Source organism: Columba livia, chromosome 19 (genome assembly GCF_036013475.1).
Source record: "Columba livia isolate bColLiv1 breed racing homer chromosome 19, bColLiv1.pat.W.v2, whole genome shotgun sequence".
In the NCBI taxonomy this organism is placed as follows: Eukaryota; Metazoa; Chordata; class Aves; order Columbiformes; family Columbidae; genus Columba; species Columba livia.
This window is the reverse complement of record NC_088620.1, coordinates 9,117,324-9,133,284: the sequence shown is the minus strand read 5'-3', so window position 1 is coordinate 9,133,284 and position 15,961 is coordinate 9,117,324. Positions and strand designations below refer to the sequence as shown.

At 49.2% G+C, this 15,961-nt stretch overlaps 1 protein-coding gene across 22 annotated transcripts in view; it reads left to right on the top strand.

Annotated features, from left to right (window-relative positions):
- Positions 1-15,961, top strand: part of EHMT1 (euchromatic histone lysine methyltransferase 1) — a 114,158-nt gene that overhangs the window by 36,118 nt on the left and 62,079 nt on the right. For 4 of the 22 annotated variants that reach the window (XM_065036026.1, XM_065036008.1, XM_065036018.1 and 1 more), the window contains exon 2: positions 5,580-5,714. The exons of 11 other annotated variants lie outside the window; for them this stretch is intronic. In XM_065036026.1, the coding sequence (XP_064892098.1) occupies positions 5,610-5,714 (105 nt within the window). In that variant the 5' untranslated portion in view covers positions 5,580-5,609. Of the gene's footprint in view, positions 1-5,579; positions 5,715-7,866; positions 8,033-11,428; positions 11,798-12,434; positions 13,634-15,292; positions 15,488-15,961 lie in introns of those variants that run through there. 7 more of the 22 variants (XM_065036016.1, XM_065036004.1, XM_065036020.1 and 4 more) reach the window with 7 other exon arrangements.

Here is a 15,961-nt window from a genome sequence, read left to right as displayed (position 1 = left end):
CACTGGATGAGCTTTCCAGGGCCCTTCAACCCCTGACATTCTGTGATTCTGTGAACCTGCCATGGTAACAACACCCTCCCTTGGCTGCCAGCATCTGCCTGGAGACTGTCAGCTGCTGACTAGCAGGGAATCCTGGAAATCTTTCTTGGAGGGCCATATTCTGCCCGGCTGGCTGTTCTTTTCTCTCTTGGCTCGTACATGAAAACAACGCAGAGAGTCGGTTCCCCGAGTGCAGTGGGAGTCGTTAATCAAAGGCACACGGGAACGGGCTGCGATGCTCTGCTCTGGGTTTTGAAGCCGGTGACAGGGGTGATCCAGCCGCTAATAAGTTTCATGTGAAACTCCAGAGCTTTCCGCTACCAAGCCAATGTCTGATGAAACTGCTCAAGGAAAGGAACTTAATTTCAGCAGTCATTGAGTTTATTTAACTGAAGCCCAAGAGCGATCAAGCGGCTGCTGAAGGCCGGCATTTGGCTTCCTATCACACGAGAAAAATACTCAGGATTGTATTTATTTTATTCCTATTGTGTATGAACTTTTATTTTAATTTTTGGTGGTATTACTCAAGCAGAACCCGTCCCTTCTGCTTTGAGAGCAGAGGAGAAGCTTCCAAAGCTCCACGATGCTTTTGATGCACATTTGAATTCAGGAGATCAGCATCAGGAGGGACAGTCTGGAAGGGTGAAGCCCTTTCCTGTTCCTTGTATAATAAAAATAGTGCAAATGGTCTTTTCTTCTTTTTTTCTGTTTAAAATGTTAACAAACTTAAGCACTACGCCTCCTTGCAAGGCAAGTACATGGGTATTATACACGGGGTGCAAGGGAGAGGGTGGGAGAGTTTGGAAAGACGGGTTTAATTTGTGATGTGAAACCAGCGCTTAATTTCCAAGTGTACCGACCATTCACATCTCGCTGTGGTTTGTCTACATTCCTAGGGAATGCAGGGTTGAAAAACTGGCCGCTCAGATTCAGCGTGCGACTCTTGATTTGAAATCTGTTGGTTATTTTTCTACAGAGCTTTCATGAGCTGCTGAGTCTTCAACTTGAGCTCTTAGTACCATTTGGCCTCCGTAATACAGCTAGTCTGGATCAGCGTAGCTCTGGGAACCCAAGCAAATAGGATGGTTTAATGATTTGGGCATTAAAATAAATCCCCTGACTATCATTGCAACTTGAAATCTGTGTTCAGAAATCTGCAGGATCTTTGTTCTTGTGATACCTGCGGGCAACCGGGCTGGAGGGGGAACAGAAAGGGAAGAGCAGCAATAGCTGAATTTATTAGTAAGCGGTGTCATCTCAACTCTCCCTCCTCATTTCCTTCTGTTTCGACACAATATTTTCACCTCAGAGTTTGCCAGGTGTTTAATGCATTCAACCAGTCACTGAGCTCATTGCCCTTGCCCCAGGGGCTTTGACTTGCAGCCCACTTATCCGGCAAAATATTTCTAAGTAACTTCTCTGAATTTATTGCTCCCGTTGGTCGATTCAGATGCGACAGATTTCTTGCGTGAGTCTGGACTGTGTCCTGGTGTCACGGATTGACCCCCGTGGCATCCGCCTGCTTTCAAACTTGGCGATGGCCGTAAAAAGCTCCTTAGTGATTGCAAGTTTCTCCTCCCCTCCAAAAACATGTTCCAGGGCTTGTTATACAGACGGAGAAAACAGTGATATGTTTGTTATGCACACTGACGCATTTTGGGGTTTTATTTTTTGGTTGTTTTTGAATAAAGGAGGATGAGATTTCTTTTCAAGGGAGCGTAAAGTGCTCAGACGTCCCTGAGATTCGCAGTCGATTGGTCCCGAACGGGCCGTCCCGACACATTCTTGGCTGCCCCACCTTGGCCCGCCGGGGTGACTCAGGCACTCGGCCCTAGAACATGACTTCACATCCAGGTCTTGGTTGTGCTCCTCGTGTTTGTGAAGGGCCGCTCCAGAAATTTTTGGCAGTTAATTCTCCAAACCTCAGTTTTCCCATCTGTAAAATGAAGACACTAATATTGTCTACTAGCCCCATCTCTTAGTATAAATTGCTTTATAAAAAATAGTAGGAATTTTTATTGTTGCGGTGCATTTAAGCAAATCGCAATACATCTGTTTGGTTCTTTCTTACATGCTGATGTTTAGATGCTTTTTTTTTCAGTATATACTTCGCTTTTGATCGAGAAGAATTAGATTATTTTCCTTGCTTATCCCCCAGAATTCACAATGGCCAAAACTCCTAAGACCGTGACGTTGGTTGGGACGAAAGTCGGTAATTATAATATACTCCTTACCTGTCTATAGGGCGCACACTTTTGCGGGGTGTAGGCTGCGGGGTTTGCTCCTTGGATTGCAGCAGGAACAGCAATCTGCTTTAGTGCTGTTGAATGCTCTTCAGCCACATTGGAAAAGTCTGTATTGAAAAGAGATTAATTTTTCAAGCTCTAGGGTGAGACCCTCGGGCATTTGCAGGGTTTGGGGTTTTTTTGGTGCTGTTTTTTGTACAGTTTACCCTCCAGGTCCTGCTATGAACACAGACAAGTGGCATTTGCAAGCTCTGAACCTCTTTAGGGTATCTGGGATGTTGGAGTCCAAGGCGTGACTTTGGGAGGTGTGAAGCATCCCGAGTTCTCACTTAACAATGGCTCTGGGATTCTCCAGCCATAAGGAATCACGAGGCTTTGTCCTGTATGTGGAGCGAAGAGGCTTTTCTTGCTCCTGTCAGCTTCTGTTCCTGCAGCTCCCTTGGTGTTTTCCAATGTGGTAATGCCAATAGGAACAAGGGAAGTTTGGGGCTCTGCTCCCTTGGATGTGAAGGTCATCTCCTCAAGGACAGATCGCGACCCGAGCGTCTTGGGAAGTGAACCCTGTGCCGCGTCAGCCTCCGGTGGGGCGTGTTTAAGGAGCCACAGTTTTATTTGCTGTTCTCACGTGTGTCCATTTTCCGCCACATCCGACAGGTTTTTGCAAGGTGCTGAGCTCTTGTCATTCCCGACAAAGGCTCTGGAGGGTGGAAGGACCTGAAACTGCAGATGCGGCTGCGGTTAACTCTGCTCTGACACTTTTTGCCCTCCCTCCTCTTTCTTGCCTGAGCAGAGAGGTTGTGTGTGTCTTGGCCGGAGGATTTACTGCCTTTGATGTGAGCAAGCTCCAGGAGGGGAGCTACGGCTGCATAGAAAGGCCGGCTTCCCGCTTAAGCCCTAACGCGTGCCCTCGATGGGAAAAAGCGGGGCTTAAAACTGACAAAGCGTATCTAGAGGATGTTATCGCTTTCTTTTTTATTAAGCTTGTGTTGACTGTTCAGTCTGCATTGAAAGCAGGTGTGTTTTGAGCTGTACGAGCGTATCTTTTAGAGGGATGTGGTTGGAGCAATAGAGGATTTCCCCTCTTAGGTTGCTCCTCCACTGGAACCAGTGTATGTACCCAGGGTAAGCACATGACTCGGGTTTTGCTGCTTTTCCCTACCTTTCCCCAAGGAAACAATATAAATACCATGCCTCCAGTGTGTGTCTATTGAGGGAAAAAGGGATTTTTAAATAGCGATGAACTGTGGTTTTCCCTTAGTGCAGCAAGCCAATTGTTCATTAGCGAAATGCATTAAGAATTCTCTCATGAACCTTGTTGGTAAGCGAAGCGGCTTTAATTCCTTTGTATCAACAAGAGCTGCAGGTATGTCTTTGTTACATTAAAAAAAAAGGGAAAGAAAGCAACGCTTGCAAATTGGTCTTTGTTTCCAAGGAAACAAACTTGACATGCTTGAGCTGTGCTGGATGCAAACAGCGCTAGATTCAGCAGACATGCCTCGGGATTACATGGGCTGAACAGTATTTTTAAACTACCTCCGATTTAAAGGCAAGAGAGAGGACAAGAATAGGAGTTGTCGGCAGGGTTTACCAATCTGTGCTTAATTAAATCGCTGGGCGACACCGCAGCGTTGGCTAATGCGGCATGGAGAGAATTGTGTCCTGCGAATGGGAATGTCCCTGGAGAAGGGACAGCCGGGGACAAGCGGCACCGGTCCCGGGGCTTCCGTGAGGCCCTCAGCTGAGCCAGAGGTCGAGGGGAGCTCAGCACACGCTCTCCCTGCCAAATGATTATGGTTTATCCTGGGTCGCTTTACCAAATGTTTTGTGCTCTAAAAATATTTCAGCAAAACGCGACTCGCCAGCGCTTGGCGCAAAAGGCTGCCTGGCGTTGGGAAGCGAGAATACTATCCCAAATAATCTGCTCAAATGCTGCAGCCCGATGGGCAGGACTGGGCTGAATTTATCAGGGAGGAGATGAGAACACAACATGATGAGTGGTTTGCGTTGTGCATCACGAACGTGCTGCGGCCTGATGACAGTCTTGACTTATTGCATTTTGCAGAAAGTCTCTGCGTATTTTTGTGATTACCTTGTAAGTTCATTTCAAGGAAAAAGCTGTTTTGGCATTCACCTGTCACCTCCTTTTCTTCCGAAATGCTCTGTTGATAAAGTGCCTGCATCTTTGGTATTTTTTTAACCTTCACGTGAAGAACCAAAACTCCAGCACCGAAGCAGCCGCTCTACATACATGGCAGGAATAGCAGCCATGCGTGCGGGGGAAACGAGCGTCGCTCGGCCCAGCGCGCACACAATTGACGGATTTGAACACTCCGAGATGGTTTTTGGCTCGGGCCCAACACGAGGAATAGGGTAGACACACATTCAAACTTTGGTGGGATTAAACAGCCAATTTTTGCCGCGGCCTGCAAGCTTTATTTCTGCAGCGACTCCCTTTGCTTTCCAGGGTGACTCTGTGAGCTGGTGGGGATCCATAGGGGATATACAAAGGATATATAGGGAAATAGAAGATTTTTAAGGAACAGGCGAGTTCCACATGCCAATTGCTCGCAGGGTGTGGGGCTGTCACCTCCAGCACTGAAAACACCCTGTAGACTTCAGTGTTGTGTGTCTATGTATATGCTGTTGTTTGGAAAACCTGAAAGGATTAAAAAACCCCTCTGTTAATTCTCCCTTGACATTGCATTGAGGAGACAAGGTAACGATGGAGTAAATTCAGGGGTGACTAATGAAAAACAAACCTCTCTTAAAATTCTTTAGGAAAACGTAGCAAGAAGTGCGTGGTACTGTTGTCTCTTTTCCTCCTGCTTTTTAACATGGAGTTAAAATAACCTTCAAGGCGATAGAGGGTAGATTGGGGTAGGTTTAGCTTTAAGATGGATGGGAAGCACTGTTTGCATTGCGAGCTGAAAGCCTCATTGAAACCCGTTGGGGGGGGGAAAGAAAGAAATCATATTAATGGCATTTCATGAAAATATTGTGAAGTGTGGAAGGCCCAGGGTGAAAAATCTGCTGGTTGGCGTGTCAGTAGGAAATGCTCCTCTTTGCACAGGGCTTGCCTGAGACAGGATTTTCCTTGCTTTTGTTCTAAACCCAGATGCTTGCAGCCTAAAAACGCCTGCGATCCCTGCAGCCAGAGCTTCACCTCCGTGCCGGAGGATGGAAACAGGACGGTTGGCCAGATCGGGATAAATCCTGCACCTTTTATTTTTTTCTGTCTTTGTTTCTTTTTTTTTTTTGCTAATGACACTTCCTTATGCCTACATTTCATTAAAGCTCTGAAATGGCTGAAGATCAGCACTGAGCATGCTCCGGGGTGGAGGCTGCACCCATCGGGTGAGATGGATTTGTGGCTGGAGCAGGGATAGGCCTGGAGTCAGGATCTGGAAGGACCCAGCAGACGGGATGGAGGTAGGGCAAAACAAATACAACTAAACCCCCTTCCCGTGTCCCCCCCGGGCTGGGGAAGGAGCGAGGAGACCGGATGAAGTATAAAAACTCTTGGAATTGATTCAAAAGCAGCGCAGTTAAACCACTGACACGAGATGGCTTCAAACCGCTTCCTGCGGATCAGCGGGGAGGGCTTTTAAAATACTGACCTTTACCGACCGGCGAACCTATATAAAGAAGGGGACCTGTCTAATGTTAGTGTGGTGACATGAAGTGACAGCAGGCAGGGGCTGGCAGCGAGGGACGCGCTGGGTTGTGCCTTCACATTGGAAGGCATGTGATCGTGGGCTGCGCGGCTCCGTCGCTAATTATTATTAATGGGGAGGCTCGCAGGGGCGCAGGCCTGCTCCACAGCTTAAATCTAGACCCGTCTGGCATTGTGGAAGGGCGGAAGAATGTAAAACTCAAACTCCCTTTTTTTCGGGCTTATTTTGCATTCCAAGGATTGCAAACAAACCTTGCCACATCAGGTCCTCCAAGCTGGCAAGGAGAGGAGGGAATACAGAGATGTTTATTCCTTTGGCTGAGAGATTTTCTGTGCTTCTCGCGGGGGGTTTAACATGTTGGCGAGCGGGCTTGGGGGAAGGAAGGGGTTGCCGTGATTTGTGCTCTTTGGGCTTTTGGGTTGGGGTTGCAGTTGGCAGCTTTTTACAAGGAATGCGTAAGCACCAGCAGGTTCTGTGCTGCATGAGCTGATTGACTCCAGTTGTTGTACAAGCAAGCTGCATGGGAAAGTGCCAATAAAACATTTACATTGGCTCTCGATGTTGGCATTAGTGAGGTGCAGGGACGATCTGCCTTGGTGTGGAGCAGGGGGGACATCGGCAGCGAGTCCCAGCCCTGGCACAGCCTGCAGACGGGCCCACAGTGGGTGCCCACGCTTGCTTGAGCCTGGCTTAAAGCGAAGGTAAGGCAGGAGGTTTGCTCTAACTTAGGGCATTGCGAATAGGTTGGTATTACGAAGTTATCGTGTTTATGAACAGAAATCTCTGTGATCACAGTCTATCTTTAGCCTGTGCACAGGAAGGTAGACCGGCTCTTTCTTCAGGGCAACTCCGGCTGCTTTTCATAGTGCAGTTCAGGGGGTGTTGGTGGAGAGGAAAACATAGATTTTTATTTTATTGCTCTGTCACACTGTTGGGTCAAGTCTGCATGATGAGTCACTTTATTACCTAAAGCAACTTGTCTATTTATTGCCCGATTCTGCATTTCTTGCTTCCCCAGTGTTTTGTGAGCCGGTTTGGTATGTCAGCCCTGCATGGGGTTGGTGACCAGTTTGCTCACTGGTGTTGCTTTTCTAGTCCCTGCACTGAAGGCTGGAGCCCCAGCCTGCTGGCCACGCAGAACTTGTCTTACTCTAATGGACACTGCCTTGTTTATGGTTGGATGAATGCACAAAGAAAAGCGTTTCTGTAAAATAAACGGCATTGTAGTCGCACACAGTGGAAGGGAAGGTTTTGATTTTCTTTGGCTCAGATGGCGGCCGTGTTCGCAGCTTTTTCGGCTTTTGTCCTGGTGGCTTTTTCTCCTTGTAGGACCGTGGCATTGAGGTGATCTCAGCCCCAAGTTCTCATGTATGGTCTGGCTCCCCGATGAGGAAATTTGTCTGAAACAGTTTCAGATTCTGGAACACCCCTCGTGTGATAATTTCCTATTGTGCTTGTGTGAAAGGTGTAAGGTAGCCTTAAAGACCCACTGCCACCTTATGGCAGTTGCTGAAAAGCAGCCTCTTCAGAGCCAATTCCGTATACACATCATGCTTGCTTTATTTCTCCGTTCTTCTTAACCGGTGATATTTGCATGAAGGCAGGAGCTTTGTTTTTAAAGAGTTCATCTGCCCCTTCTGTTCCTTGCGGAAATTTATGTCAGCGGAATTGCTCGCAGAGCCATCAACTGCGATATTTCATAGGTGAGTTCATGATTTGGGGAGAGATAGAAAAGCATCATGAAGCACTGATTCTCCTCCAGTGAAGAACTTATTTTCACGTGAATGCCCTAATCCTTTTTTAAAACAATACATAAATACAGGTGTGAGGTCAAAGAACAGGGCCACGTTGAACACGTGAGGCTCACGGGCAGGATCTACGCCCCGGCTCCAGCCTTGCAGCACATTCTTGCAGCAGGAGCCAGATGGAACGTGCGCAGCCATTTTTCCAGCCGGCTCTGCTGGCAGAAGACGTCGACTAAGCAGGATGGCTTTGTGCTGACATGGCTCTGCTTGCCACCCCAGCTCCCGTCCCCCAAATAACACAATAAAACGTTTGTCTGTGGAGCAGACGGTGAGTGTGGTTAAAGCAATGAGCTTGCTTGCTGTTACTGAGATGGGATGTGCAAGGGGAATGCTGCATTTCGGACCCTTCTCAAGCCAGGCTGTGTTTGTACGGTAGAAACTCTCGATATGCGATAGCTGAATGAAGGGGAGAAATGGTGGTTTTAGATTTCCAAAATAGAAGGAGCCGTTGTTACTCTAAGTTAAAGCTGAAGGAGTTTATAAATGGGAGCTGTTAGGAATACAGTATGTTCTAAATTACAGCTGTCTGGCCAATATGCTTCTAAATAAAGTTCTAGGATTGCCCTGTAAATGAAATACTCAACGCATATTCTTATCAAAACATAGCAGCATCTCCCAGAGAGCTTACATCTCAACAGCTGTTGCAACAGCATTTCTTTTTTAATTCTGGTTTTTTTGGTGGTTGTTTTTTGTTTTGTCCTTGTTGTGTGTGATGTCTTCAGTCAAGGGTCCCAGGGAACAGTTCATGTTTCCTGTTAACTAAAAGCAGTTTTCGACTTTGCTGGGGAAAGAGGGGGAGGGAGATGACTTGGAAACTCTTGGGGGAAAAAGCAACCAGGTTTTGAAAGGTGAGGAGAGCTGTGGTCCCAGAACCACGCATTAATGACTGCTGCTCCTTCCAGGCTGGTCCCGAGCCCGGGGGACATTTGGGCTCCCTCGGAGGATGCTGAGGATGCTCCGTGTGTCCTGGGAATGGGCATTCTGGTTAATAAATGTCATACGTAACGACCGCGGAGGGAAGGAGACGTTTCAACAGCTTGTGGCGGAGCTGGGGAGCAGAAGCAAAATCAGGATTCCAGCAGAAATGCTCATATTATATCAAAAGTCCCTTCAGCTTCTGGTGCTTTTAGGCTGAAAAAAGGAGGTTCAGATTTGAGCAGCTGGAGGGTCTGGAAGAAGAGGAGCCCGATGCAAATAAGAAAACCCCCCTGTATTTTGCAGAGTTAAATATTATTCTTCCAATAGAAAGAAAAATCTCCCCTTGCTTCCCACTTGTGCTTCCTCTGCCAGGGAGCTGTGAACATGCCGTGCGTAATGGGGTAATTTAGCACCAGCCCTGAGGAGCCCGGTGTCCTTTGTGAAGGGAGGTGGTTGTGCTGCTGCCGTCCTCCTGAAAACGGGAGATTTCTGAAAGGGATATTTGAGCCTTGAGGGGTAGAATGGAGGCCAGAAAGCCCTGGAATAAAAACACCTGGTAGTTTGATGGCTCCTGGTGGAAGATGTTTTGAAAGGGGGTGCTCTGCTGTCTCGGACCGGCTTGGTGGGGAGAGTATTTGGGTTAATTTAAGGTTGATTTAAGAGGAAAGCTTCGTGGGGCATGGGCTTGTTCTTATCCTGCATCATTAGAAATAACGCTTCCTTGGCCAGCCTGGAGATCGGTCTTTAACCAACCTCTGCAAAATGGGGGAGATGGGGGTCCCGGGGCAGGAGGGACCACAGGGGTGGCAGTGGGGGGTCTGGAAGCTTCTTTCTCCTTTTGGATAGCATGAATTTAAGGTCTTATTAATCAACGCCCAAGCATCCTATGTAAAGATGATGCTGCACAGGTGCTGGTAACATGCTGGTTGATCGCTTGGCTCGAGTTGGTTGTTGAAGCATCTGCAATATCGTGATCAGCTCTGCTTATTTAGTTGTTAATGTATTTATTTTAAACAGTGTTTAGCGCTTTCCAGGGTGAGTGTGAGATGTGAAAAGCATCTCTGGTAGCTCCTGCTCTCGCTGTATGTTTAACCTGGGCAGTAAGAACACGTCCAGCGTTGCGGTGCAGCGGGGAGCGCTGCCCTTCTGGGGCCGCCTGGTTCTCCCTCCTCATTTGATCTCCGAAAGGGGATGCTGACTGCAGTTCATTGACACTGGGTTGGTTAATATCTGTGTTGCTGTGTTTTTAATGAAAGCCAGGTGATTTCGTGCTGCAAGGAAGGGCAACGCATCAGCTGTTTTAAAGCCATCTTTGGTTTGAACTACAGTAAGCTTTTGATGCGGTGGATAATACAACTTCTGTCTGTGTAGCTGGTTTGTGTTGCTTTTGTTTGGGGATTTTTGAGTTTATCTTAAATGAGTTACCTCTGTACCTCTCGGTGAGCGATAGAAAGGCCAGGAAAATCTCATTTTGTGTTTATTAAAACTTAAGATTTACATCAAACAAAAACCCAGGGAGTGAAAGAGAGATCCTTGCTTTATGCTGTCACCTCAGATATTCCTTTCCTATGAATTTCAGTCATCTCGATTTAGCCTTCTGTGTTTTAACTGTTTAGTAGTGAAACTTCTCCAGAGTGGGGAGAGACAGATACCATCCTCATAGCTCATCTGTGACAGGCTCTTCTGCTGCTTTCACTGTGGCTGCTTTGCCAATGAGGTGAAATAGCTGCTTGGGCCGCAGAAAGTGTGGCTTGTTGATGTTCCCATGTGCAGTAAGGCAATGGCAGGACAGTGCAGAGGAGGGGCCGGGCTTGGGTTTTGTGCCAAAGGCCTGAATTTGCCATGTCTGCTTTTGGGGCAAGGTGGAAGGCAAACAAAATCCTTGGGGTTTGAAAACCTCGCCATGGATTTTGGTGACTTCTTTTTAGCTCCCTACAGCTGAGGCTGCTCCCTGCCCCCCCACCGCAATGCAACACATTACACTCAGTACCTCTTCATTTTAATTCCTATTTTTAAAGAGGTCTATCTTCTGTATTCTTATTTATTTGAGAACTCCTCTTCCTTTGGCCAAGGCCAGGCGGGTGGTGCCACAGCCCACGTCTGAGTTTCCTCTTCCTTCTGCGCTGTTCTCGGGGTTCCTGGTTCCGCTGACACCCCCAGCAGCTCTGCCTCCAGCAAACCCGTCCTGGGCTTGAATCCCTTCCAGCCCAGCTCTGCTCACAGATGTTCCCACAACTTGCTCTGGCAGTTTGACTGGGAGCTTGAGCAGATACAAAGATTGCCAAGAGTTTATGCTTAATTGTCAAGTGGAACAAGGACAAACTACTTTTATTTTGAAGCTAAAATTTCTTCTTTTATCTCGCTGCCTGGGCCAGCTGTATGATATGGTTTGACATAGGCTGAGCTCAGAGCTGCACCTAGTAGTGCATTAGCACTTCTTTAGGGCTTTCCCCCCTCATTACATTTTCCCCTCCCCTCTTTTTAATGACTGCGACACCTTTTTAAGGCTGGTTGCACCAGGTCAGCTTGTCTTTTTAACGAAAAGTAACTCCCCTTCAGCTCAGCAGATCAAATCTCGAATGCACTTGCAGTTGGGCACTGCACACTGAACCAGTTTAACCCGTGTGCCTTCATCCCAGCGCTGGGAGGTCGGCTGCTTTATTAAGCAGAACAGAATCACCCTAGGAGCGTCCCCAAGCCACAGCATCCCTCCCTGTCCCTCCTGCCTCTCCTTTTCCTGCGGGCAAGGGCTACTCTTGAAGGCCACTGAGACAGAACACCTCGCTCTATGGTTTAAAAGGCTTTTGTTTTGTTTCAGGCGAGCGCTCAGGTTTTGAGGCCTGGCACCCTGTCAGAGGGTTGACAGATGATCTGCATTACCGGGGTGTCCCCGGGATGCCCGGGATAATCGCGCTCCAATGGACGCCCTGGAGCCGGCAGGTTCTCTGTGAAATGGCTGCAGCTTGGAGGGAGCAGTGAAATGGTCTCCTCTGGGCATGCTCACTCTGTAGAGGGAGCTTTTATCACATGAGCAGAAACTGAATCACTGCTCATGAGGATCTGGAATATGCAACTCTTTGAGTCTTCACCAGAAGAAGACAACAGATGTCCGCAGGTACGGCAGGGTCCACCTCCCGTGCCCCGCTCCCCGCCGGCCCTGCCCGCAGGGGAGGAGAGGCCTGGCACAGGAGGAAGAAGGTTTGGGGAGTCATGGCCGGGGGTTATTTATTTGTTTGTTTCCATGTACATGATTTTGCCGCCCTGTGCGCGGGCTGTGCTGGGGTCTGGGGTCGCTGTCACCTCGTGCTGGGCCATGGGCAGGGACCTGGGCGTCCGACCTCACCTGGCGCCGGGACAGCTCGGGCTTTGTTTCCTCGTGGCTGGGTGGCCTTGTGTTTGTCTTCTGGGCTGGGGAGGCTTGTTTGGGGATTGGGTTGGCACTTGTAGGGGTTTTATTGTTTTGTTTTGCCTGCCTTTTTTTAAAAATTATTTTCTTTTTGGGTGCTTTTATTTTTTAAACGTTTTAAAGTGTGAAGTTTCTGGAAAATGTGCTCCTCCCAGGAGCCCTCCCTGCTTGCAGCTCTCGCCAGCAACACGAGCAAACCCCGGGGTGTCCGAGCTGCTTCAAGACTGAACTCCCAAAGGGGAGGAGAGGGCCTGTGGCCACAAGGCGCCTCCTTGCCAGCTCACCTCTGACAGCCCTGCTTGTGTCAGGCAAGCCTGCAGCTCACTTCCTTGGGCGGAGACAAGAGCAACCATTTTACAAGGATGAAACAATCCTTTTTATTTTGGGGTGGCTTCCTCTCCTCTCTCTTCTTTCTTTTTTCTTTTTCTAATAGTAGCTTGCAATCCAAGGGAGCAGCTGATTAAAACAAAACATCTGTGATTGATTTCATGGCAGGAGGCCCATCTCTGCAGCTTATTTTAAAAAGTGGCCTAAAATCCAGACCCCTGGCCCTGCCATGCTCTCTGTTCCATGCAAACAGCTCTGTTGGCTGCCACAGACCCCGGTGGGACTTGGGACTGATACTGAAGGTCCCAGAGCTGTGTTTTGTCTGGGCATCCATTGGCCTGAGCTTGCTGGGCATCAAGAAGACCCCTGAAGCTGCCATGCAGACACAATGTTGAATTTTCCATGGAGGAGTGAGACGTGAGGATGGCATTTAAAAGATGTAAAGCTTACAGGACGGCCTGTGATACCTCATCTAAATATCTCTCATGTCTTCGCTGGACTATAAATGCGCTCATTATTTGTCATCTAGAAGATGTGTGCTAAGGAAAAGGCATCAGAATAAGTCACAAGGAGAGAAACGAGATTTCTTTTGAACAGTGAAGAGCAGGGGCCTTGACGTGCTGCCCAATGGGCTCCCATCCAGGGGAAAAAAACAGTTTGTCTTGGGTTTAATGAAGGCTGAGAAAGCAAGCGACCAAAAACACCACCGAGGTGTGCAACGTGTGCTCCTGTGTGGTGGTGACCGCGATGACAGCGGTGTGACAGCTGGCCCAAAACACCCAGTGCTCCGTCCCTGCTGGCCAATGTCCCTTGAAAGCATCTGCAGAGAGACGCTGAAAAGCCTGACTGACCTACTTTGGAGAGGAGAGAGAAGCGGCAGGTCTGGGCTTGGTGCTGCTTTCCAGCAAGGGTTAAGAGCCCCACACTGGGGTCTTGAGTTTTTTTTCCCCTTTGTGTATTTAACTGACTTTTAAACGCCAGCTCAAGCTCTTTTCCTCTCCCCAGGAACACGTTTGGACACAGCTGGACTTTGCAGCACATGTGGGGTGTATTTTTGTGCTGATCAGCCCCTGTTAGCAAAGCCGGGGCCTGGCAGGGTCAGGCCCAGGACCTGGTGGTCATCCTGGGGCTCCTGCCGAGCTCCCTGACCTCTCCTCGCGGTGCCACCTCCCAACAAAAGAGCATCACGTGCAAATGGCAGGGAGCTATTTTATTCAGGTAAACAAGGAGTTCTAAGGAACTTCACCCCCCTGGCCAACTGGTTGCAGGGGGGAGGATGGTTTGATTCCTCCTGCTCCTCTTGGTTGTCTTTTGGCTGCTTTTCCCTGGAGTTTTCCTTCCCTTTTCCTTCCCTTTCCCGGAGCAGTCGAGGAATCGCCGCAGTGGGAGATCTACCTCGCTTTTGGTTCAGCCGCAAGGCTCGGGGCTCTGGCAGCGCGCTCCCCGCTCGCCAGGCTCGGAGGACCATATGTTCCTGCAGTGACATGTCGTGTCGGTAATCTGGAAGCGAACCATGAATTTATAACCCTTAACTACCATTTTTCAGCCAGTTCTTTTTGGCTTTGCTGTAAATTTGAAGAGTTTGGACACCAACTCCTCTTTGCAGAGGGATGTCCCCTCGTGTGTCCCTTGGTCCTGTGGGATCTGTCCCTTCCCCGTGCCTCTGTGAGCTCTGTGGTCTGTTGGGTGGAGAAGAAAACGTCTGGCATTGCTGTATGGTGGCATTGGTCCTGGAGGGGGGCAGAGGAGGATTTGCAGTAGTCAGCAGCTCACACACTGCACGAAATAGTTGGAAAGTATCCTTAAAAATATTAGAGGGGGAAAAAAGGTAGAGCAAGCTTAAACCAAAATCATTCTGGGATCTAACATGACAGTTCACTTCTCCCAAACCAGGTGGTGTGTTTATCCTGTTCCTTCAGTCCCATCAGGAGGGGGAAGGCTGGTGGATGTGGTGGGGGTTAAGAAGATCTGATGTGCACCGCTGCCATGCTGTGTCAGAGCAGCACGGCGCCTCTTGCAAAAGGAGCTTTTCACAACTTGTCCTTGTTCCAAGGGTGAGGAAACCTCCAGCTCTTCTGGCATTTTCTCTCCGTCCTAACTCAGAGCTGCTTTCACCTGTAAAGTATCATCAGCACGGACTGGAACAGAGAGCACAGGAACAGAGAGGGGCTCGGAGCGACCTTGCAAGGCTTTTCATGGAGCTCTTGGTGTTAAATGGGGAGCTTTTCTCCTCCTCCTCTCCTCATTTTCCTGTGTGCCTGCAAAAATACTCTGGTTTGCATTTAAAGGGGAAAACTGTATGTGCTGGGACTGAGCCAACTTGTTTATTCACGGGAAATACCATCTTTCCAAGCCTTTCTCTCACAGAGGAAGGCTTGACGGAGGATGGCAGACTGGGCTGGGTATTATATTTTTAGGAGACATCGAAGCACGGTTGTGATTCAAAGAAGCTAAAAATCATGGCTGGCGTTTTGCATCGAGCTCTGCGAGACCTCCCCGTGTCCTCCCAGCCCCCAGAGGGGTTAACTTGTCCCTCCAAAGCAGGTGGATTTTGACCTAAACCAAGGAAGGAAAAGGCAAAAACATATAAAAACACAACAAAAAAAACCCCACGGACAAAACTACCACCACAAACCCACAGCCTGCTACTTTCCGCTCTCTTGCCATATTTGCCTTCTCCAAAGTGGATTTTTACGACGGGGGGCTGAGGGGGCCGTGTGCGGTCGGGGTGGCAAACGCCGTCTCCCTTCTCCTCCTGTCAAAAAATGGCAGGTCAGTGTGTGTCTGTAAACAATGCCGTTATGAAATGGCAGCCGGGCCGCGCTGAGCATGCTCGGGAGCTGCCTGCAGGGGGAGGTGAGCCGGGGAAGATGATCTAATTCCCTGCAATTCTTGGGATGGAAGGAAAAGACCAGGCTCCACTCTTAATGACAGAGCAGAAAATAAAGGCCCCACGGCGGGGACGAAGCCCGTAGGCCATGGAGGAGAGGGTGTGAGGATCTCCCAGCCTTGGACTTCGGGTGCTGGGCAGCGCTGTGTCGCTTTCTCACCCTCCAGGAGAGTAAAGCCTTGGTGAGGTTTTGCTGTAGTTCTTAGAGGGACAGGCCCGAGGGTGCAAGTTGTGTTGGCATTAATTTTTTTTGTCTTTTTTATTTTTCCCCCCTTCTCCCCGACGGCTTTTCCGGCTCGCAGGCGTCGCTGTCTTGCTGCTGGTGTCTCGATGGCTGGAGGTGACCAAGCGGAGGTGGTGTGGGCAGCCGGGCCAGGTCCTCCAGGGAAGCCCATGCTGGGGCTTTTCCCTCCTCCATCGCCCCCACGAGCCCTTCTGTGGGTGCTGTCGGGGTGGGCAGGGGGAGAGGGAGCTGCGATGCTTTGGGGGAGGGAGGAAGAGGAGTGCGGAGGCTGAAGAGGTGCCCGAGCCCTGTCCATGGGGGTGAGCTGCCTCCCAGCCCCCCTGGGCTGCTGCATCTTGCTTGGTTTAGGCTCTTCTTGGTGCTACCCAGCTGAGCCTTCCTGGGGACTGGGTGTTTCTGAAGTGGCTGGTTT